General features: G+C 49.3%; 1 protein-coding gene across 3 annotated transcripts; it reads right to left on the reverse strand.

The window, feature by feature from the left end:
• Positions 1 to 232: 232 nt before the first annotated feature.
• ZBTB3 (zinc finger and BTB domain containing 3) lies at positions 233 to 2,798 on the reverse strand. 3 transcript variants are annotated; one of them, XM_032414309.1, is made up of 2 exons: positions 2,778 to 2,798; positions 233 to 2,326 (listed from the first exon to the last, which is right to left on the reverse strand). In XM_032414309.1, exon 2 carries the CDS (start codon positions 2,273 to 2,275, stop codon positions 722 to 724), a length of 1,554 nt encoding a protein of 517 aa, XP_032270200.1. In that variant the 5' UTR covers positions 2,276 to 2,326; positions 2,778 to 2,798; the 3' UTR covers positions 233 to 721. The 3 variants fall into 3 exon arrangements, with proteins under 3 accessions (XP_032270200.1, XP_032270201.1, XP_032270199.1); XM_032414310.1 differs by having other exon boundaries at positions 2,606 to 2,779; XM_032414308.1 differs by lacking the exon at positions 2,778 to 2,798 and adding an exon at positions 2,672 to 2,758.
• Positions 2,799 to 7,370: the final 4,572 nt, after the last annotated feature.

Raw genomic sequence — 7,370 nt, forward strand, 5'->3', positions numbered from 1 at the left:
CTCAACAATGTTCTAACCCAGCACAGTGGGCATGGTGTTTGAAGCCATGATTCAAATTCTGGCTTGCCCCTTAACTCGCCCTGTGACCTTGAATAGGTTAACTTGATTTCTGAGTCTCACATTTCCTTGCCTGTGGAAAAAGGGGAGGGGGGGTGCTAATACCTCATAAAGTTGTTGAGAATTGAGGATTTTTATGAAGTCCTCAGTACAGCCCAGGACACAGGAGCTCAGCTATAATGATAAACCATCACTGAGTACAATTCCCTAATCAGTCCACTTCTCCTAAGCCAAATCCATGTTGCCCTCTGCCTCAAAAGCAACCTGACCCCGAACCCTACCCCAGGTACAGATGTCAGCTTCCTAAAAGATCTGCAGGAGAGGTATGAAAGAATCAGGAGGCATGCACATTTGTGGAATAAACCAGCCAACACCAGTTCAAAGAGATACTTTCACTGCTAGCTTTATGGTCCAGAAGGCAGGGCGGGAAGCGATTACAGCTCAGAAAAATTCCCAGTGCCCTTGGAGAGGAGCTGACTGAGATGCACTGCCCCAGAAAGTCCTGCTGTCTGGCTGGGTAAAGAAAAACCGGTGGCAATCTTCAGCCTGGGCAGGAGGTTCATTCTGCTCCCCCAGCAGGGAAAAGGAGAAGCTTCCAGTCTCTGCTGCCCCCTAACGATGGCAAGAGCAGGCCTAGCATCAGCTTATGATGCTCCTGTAGATGTCAGTTTTTGGGGCCCAGTATAAAATCTTTGGGTGGCCCTCCACCAGTGTTGTTCTGTTTGTCTGCTGTAGGGGAGCCGTGGAGGGGCTGCACTCCTAGGAGGGGGCCGGCCTCTGGGTCCGGTTTGCTGCGTTTGGCCAGGTCCTCATTGTGAGCCTTGCGGATATGTCGGTACAAGTCCCCCGACTGCGTGTAGCTGCGCAGACAATAGCGACACTCGTAGGGGCGCTCGCGTGTGTGCACCGTGGCGTGTCGCCTTAGTGTGTAAGAACATGAGAAGGTCTTCCCACATGTCTTGCAAGTGGGCACATCCTCAGTAAAAACCCCAAAGCTTCCCGGGGTTGCTTCATATTCGGAAGGCAGGTAAAGTGGCTCATGCAGGGCTGGGGGCGCAGGCAGGGGCGATGTCACCAGTCCTCGAGGATACTGCCCTGGACCTGGCAGCAAATGGTAGGGTAGGTGAGGATCTGGGGGCAGGAAGTGCTCACTTGGCCCCACCTCCTCCAGTCCTGCTGCTCTTGGCTCCTCAAAAGCCTCTGGCTGAGGGGGCTGTCCACCATACATTGCCCCTCCGGGCGGGAATAGTCCCTCAGGCCCCTGAGGCTGTTCCTCGGACACGTCGGGCTCCTCATCAGAAATCACAATAGCTTCTACTTTCACCTGGACCAGCTCAGCTTCCACTGGTGCTGGAGCCTGTGATGGAACTGGGGCTGGGACTGGGGCTGCTGCTGGAGCTGGAGGATAGAAGCCTTGCAGTGGTCCCCCAGCAGCCCTTGGTTCCACCATCCTCAGACTCTCAGTACCCACATCAAGGGGAGCCAGCGGCTCCACCGAAACTGCTGGAAGGCCCGGAGAGAAGTAGTTTGCAGGAATGGTCTCTGTGGAGCTACTGGGGCTGGCAAGGGAGACATCAGTCACTAGAGGAGGAGGTGCCCGTAGATGTGGTGCCTCGACCTCCATGCCGGGCTGTGTAGTGTCAGCCCCCCCAGGCATTGGTGGCTCATCTGGAGGACAGACAGTTGGAGAGGGAGCTGCAGGGCCCTTCCATTCCCCTTTGCCCCAATTGCCTGATGTCTCGGCAGATGCCAACGAAGGCTGGGCGCCACGGGAAGTGGACAAAAACTCCAAACTAGGGGGCTGTGAGCTGGTTTCCTCCTCCTTCTTGGTACTGTCTGCCTCTGCCAGGGCCCGGGCCTGCAGCCGCCGCTTACACACTTTAACAATGTCATTCATGTGCAAGTAGCTGGCAGCAGCCAGCACATCCTCCACAGGGGTATCCCCCCTCAGGACCAGCTGGCCAGCATACATGAAGTCCAGAAGCAGCCCAAAGGCTGGGGCCGTGACAATCTCATTGTGGATGCACACCAGATCCCTCTTGTCCAGTTCTCGCTCTTTGTAGAAAAGCTGGAAGAATGGGCTGCAGGAGGCCAGCACAGCCCGATGGGCCAAGAACTGGGTGCTACCCACCATCACGGTGCAGTCACAAAGGAAACCCTGGGACCGCTGCTCTCGGAGGCTCTGCAGCAGCTGCTGGCTGTGTTCTGGGAACTCCATAGCACCCCACGAAGGGAAAAGGACCCTACGAAGGTCCCCACCAGAGGCTCCCTGGGAAGAGAGGACAGTAGGTTAGGGCAGGTAACCTCCCCAGTAACCTTCACCTCAGCCTGAGCTATCACCTGCCACCCAAAGCCTCTGGCAACACCGTCCTGACCCCAAAACGCCCGCTTAAATTACTACCCTTCTTTCTCCTAGGTCACACCCAGTGGTTTCCTTTTAGCCCCGCCCCCTCGGCACAACCTCCGCAGCAGGCCCCGCCCCCGCTTCGCAAAGGACACGCCCCGGAAGCCCCGCCCCCTAACCAGCCTCCGCTTCCTCAAATCCCACCCGGTGTTTTCCAGCAGCTCCTCCAACTAGGAGTCTCTTTTGCTTCCAGGCCTTTCCGGAAGGTACCTCTAGGCCCCACTCCAGGAACTCCCCTGAGCCTCTCTCTCTCGCATTCCAGGGGCTAAGAAGTCCTAGGGTGGGAACTAGCAGAGAAAGCAGATCCCTCACCCACCAGCGAACAACCACCGGCGAACTCCGCCCCTTCCCACCTTCTCAGTTTTAATTGGCTCAAATTGGCCTCCCCTCGGCACGGATTGGCTCGCTGTCCATGAACCATCCCCCACCTTCTGAGCGGCGTCTGCAACTGGGTGCTGGTGGCGGTTGCTCCGGCAGCTAGGCGCAGGATTGGTTGGCGCTCCTGTCCTAAACTTTTCCTCCTCGTCCCTCCTTCTTTGCCCCAGAGACCTCTTGATTGGCTGAGCTTCTCCATCTACCTGCGGCGGTAGGAGGGCCGGCACCGGCTCCAAGGAGATGAGCACGAAGTCCTCTGGGCGGGGCGCGAGGCCCGACACCCTGCAGGGTGTTGTGCTCAGGGCGACTGGGAAAGGGAGAACCCACAAACTGGTGTGGTGCCCAGGCGGCCCGGCTCCAACATAACGGTGGGCAATAGCTATGCCTCTCTGAACTGCAGGTGTCTCCTGAAGGTCCCTTCCTCCCTCAAAAATGTTAAGATGCCCTTTTGCTTCACTACCCCAGTCTGATCGCTCCAGACTCCGGGCTCAGAAATGGTGGTGTCCTTATACCTGATCATACCGTCCTTAGCCTGATCCCTGTAGTCAATTTTACAATGAAGAGATTAGAGTGCCCTTTTCTGTGTCTGGAGCGGCCTGGGAGGTGCCGATGGAAGGAAGGGAGGGAGAGGGCACAAGGCCCTAAAATTTACCAGCACAGGAGAAGAGGAGAATAAAGAGCATGGTTACTTCTTCTTCTTTTTCTTTTTCTTTTTAAGTAGGCTCGATGCCCAACATGGGGCCTGAACTCACGACCCAGAGATCAAGAGTCATACACTCCACCGACTGAGCCCCAAGAGCACGGTAGCGTGTTTTTTTGTTTTGGGTGTTTTGTTTGTTTGTTTGTTGGGTTTTGGGGGGTTTTTTGTTTTTTAGTGTGGTTACTTCTGAATAAATCTTTTTTCTTTTTAAAGTTACTATTTCTTTTTTAGAAAGATAGTAGTTTTTTGTTTTGTTTTTTTAAGATTTTATTTATTTATTTGACAGAGAGATAGGGAGAGCCGGAACACAAGTAGGGGGAGTGGAAGAGGGAGAAGCAGGCTTCCTGCGGAGGAGAGAGCCCGATTGGGGCTCGATCCCAGGACCCTGGGATCGTGACCTGAGCCGAAGGCAGACGCCCAACGACTGAGCCACCCAGCCGCTGCCTGAATAAATCTTTTGAGGGTACCTACGCAACCAGCAGAGGAAGGGGTATGAGTTGGGAGTCAGTGATACCTGCCTCTTCCCTGACCAGGGCAATGTGTTGACAGGATTATCACAGGGGTAGCTCAGTGCCCTTCACCCCTACTTGCCCCATCACCCACAGTACTAAGTATCTTCACTTTGTTCTGCAGCCAAGCCCTCCAATGAGACCTAACCAGAATTAGGGACATTCATCAAACTTTCATCCTTGTACTTGAGCTGTGTGGGCCATACTGGACTCAGCTTGAGATCCCATCTTTTCAAGATATCTTCCAAGCCACACAGTATTGCATAGAAATTAAAATTAATGTAAGCAACATTTCATTTTTTGAAAAATAACTATATTTTCAAAACAAAAAAAATATAGTGATAATTAGTGGCATTGTTTTATATTTTCCCAAATTCCTTTAATGTCTGGCTTAATAGAAGACAGATGGATTCTCACATCTGCTTCTTTTTTCAAGCTATTATGAGATGTTGTCTTGCTTATGTGAAGAAAATGCCTCACACAGGTATGAGTTCATGGAATTTCATTGGTTATGGTGAGGTCTTTGTATTTTATTCTTAGTGTAATGGGAAGCCATTGATGGGTTTTAAGCGGAGGAATGTTCTGATATGATTCTAGTTCTTAGAGGCTTATCCTGCCTACTCAGTGGAGAAGGGACCACAGGGGATCAAAGTGGGAGCAGTGAGGAGGGTGTGGGTATGGTCCCATAGGAGATGATGGTGCCTTGACAAAGGTAGTGGTGGATGTAGCTGGAGAGAAATGCTGGGTCAACAGAATTTTGCTAAAACAAGGGTAGGAAATTAGGGACAAGAAAAAAAAAAGAGTCAAAGGTGGCCCAAATTTTTGCATGAGCAGTGGTGTGGCTGATAGAACCATTTTCCTAGAGGGGGCAATGGGAAATCGAGAGTTCTGCTTCTGACCTTTAAGTAGAGCTTCCTCTTAGCCAGTTAGACTTGTGAGCCTGAAGATCAAGGGGAATGTTGGGGTTGGAGATACATGTTGGGAGTATCATCAGCATATAGATGGTATATTTAAAACCAAGGGACTAGAGAGATTACCCCCTGCACAGTAGAGGGCTGCTGGAGTGGTAACATAGGCTGTTTAGGAAGGTGAAGCAATCCTGTTTCTACAGGTTCAGAAGAGATCAGAATGAAGGTGAGTCAGAGTTTGGGCACAGAGACTGAATGCATGCCACACTTCAGTATTGCCATGCCTACTGGACCTAGATTAAAAAAAAAATTTTTTTTTTAAAGATTTTATTTATTTATTGGACAGAGAGAGGCACAGCGAGGGAGGGAATACAAGCAGGGGGAGTGGGAGAGGGAGAAGCAGGCTTCCGGCTGAGCAGGGAGCCCGATATGGGGCTTGATCCCAGGACCCTGGGATCATGACCTGAGCCAAAGGCAGACGCTTAATGACTGAGCCACCCAGGTGCCCCCCCAATTTTTTTTTTTTTTAAGTAACTCTATGCCCAACGTGGTAAGGCTTAAACTCATGACCTTGAGATCAAGAGTCACATGCTCTACTGACTGAGCCAGCCAGACACCCCTGAAATTTCTTGTTTTAGCTTTAAATTTCCCACATTGGGTGTAGAAGTTACTTAAAAATAAAATCTTAGTAAATAAATAAATTAATAAATACCAAAAGAAATTTCATACCCATAGTAGCAACTTTCCCCCAAGAAAAAAGCTTGAAAAGCTTTGCTTCTGTGTCTGTGTATTAATAGAAGTCAGATAAACATCTACCATTTATTTAGCATTTGTCAAGTGCTAACAGTGTGCTAAAGATATAATCTCTAATTCCATAATAGCCTTTCTTCTTTCTTAGACAGAAATGACACCTTCAGCTACATTAAGTAACTTGGCCAAGGTCACACAGCTAATAAAAGGCAGAGCTGAGATTGAATTTCAGTCTATCTTCAAAACCATACCCCTAACCATTCTGTAGATCTATCTTCCTAGAGTGTCGGCAGGTGGTTTTCAAGGTTGTTGTTGTACCAATGGCCAGAGGATTTAGACTTGGTCATCCTACTGTTGGAAGAACTGAAGGCACAGAGGGAGGAGCCCAGAACCCGGAAGAGGGGCAGCTGAGATGGATGATTTTGCTCAGAGATTGCCCTCCAGCAGGATCAGCTGCTTCTGTTTGTCTTTAGGAAACAGGTGACAGACATCACAAGGGCTCCTCTCTAAAAAGAGATAGCAAAAATTAACTGAATCCTCCAATGGACTTTCTCTGTATGCCAAATCTTAGTACAGCTGATTGGTAGCCATTGCTGTTTTCTCTTCTATCTTAGCTGGTCTCTCTCTGATCCTGAAGCTTTGGAAGCAAGGGGATCAGGGCTTGGGGAAAATTTGTCATGGCCAACCGATGCCTGGGGAGCTCAGAGACAGACCAGGTTCAGCCAGTCTTTGCTGACAAAATCCAAAGGCAGAGAAACAAGTGGTGATGAAACAAGAAAGGAGTTTATTTCAGGGAAGCCAACACTGGGGAAGACAGTGGATTAGCGTCTCAAAGGCTGTCTCCAAAGTGCTGATACTCCCACGTTCATATAAGGAAAATGCAGGGCAAAGGTAGGTGGGTACGTGCAGGTAGGCGGAGAAGTTCAAATGGATCACTGTCTTGCAGGCAATCATCAGTGGGGTTTTGCTGGCTCAGGACAGTCCTTGTTGCTTGAGGGGATAGTTTGGTTTCCATCAAGGGATGCTTTGCCCTCAGGGTCTTCTGCATGAGCCAAGAGACAAGCTGTAATGAAGAACCCAACTAGAAAGTTTGAGGTCAAAATGGAGGCAGCCAAAGCCCTCTTTTACCCTGGGAAGCCACTGGGTTCCAAAAAGGAGAGACATAATTAGACTTGAGTTTTAAATACATCACTCTTGGCAAATAAGCACATAAAAAGATGTTCAACATCATTAGTCATTAGGGAAGTGAAAATTAAAACCACAATGAGATACTACTACACATTTACTAGAATAGCTAAATAAACAAACCCTGCTGACAATACAAAGTGCTGGTGAGGATATTAGAGCAACTGGAATTCTTATCCCTGCATATGCAATTATAATATTTTACCATACCACACAGGCACAATAGGTGTAAATGAACTCAAGAGCATCGATAATAGTAAACTGTGGTAAAATGACTAGGAAGAGATGAGGGTTTCTTTTAAGATTTTATTTTACTCTTTTAAGAAATCTCTCTACCCAACATGGGGCTTGAACTCACAACCCCCAAATCAAGAATCATATGCTCTACCACCTGAACCAGCCAGGCACCCCAGGAAGTGATGAGTAATAAGTATCTATTAATAATTCTGATTCTAGGGGCGCCTGGGTGGCTCAGTTGTTAA

This window comes from Phoca vitulina, unplaced genomic scaffold, assembly GCF_004348235.1.
Source record: "Phoca vitulina isolate PV1807 unplaced genomic scaffold, GSC_HSeal_1.0 scaffold16, whole genome shotgun sequence".
NCBI classification, from domain to species: domain Eukaryota; kingdom Metazoa; phylum Chordata; class Mammalia; order Carnivora; family Phocidae; genus Phoca; species Phoca vitulina.

Excerpts from the sequence above, each read along its gene's own strand:
- ZBTB3 (XM_032414309.1), bottom strand. The coding sequence starts at position 2,275 with ATGGAGTTCCCAGAACACAGCCAGCAGCTGCTGCAGAGCCTCCGAGAG.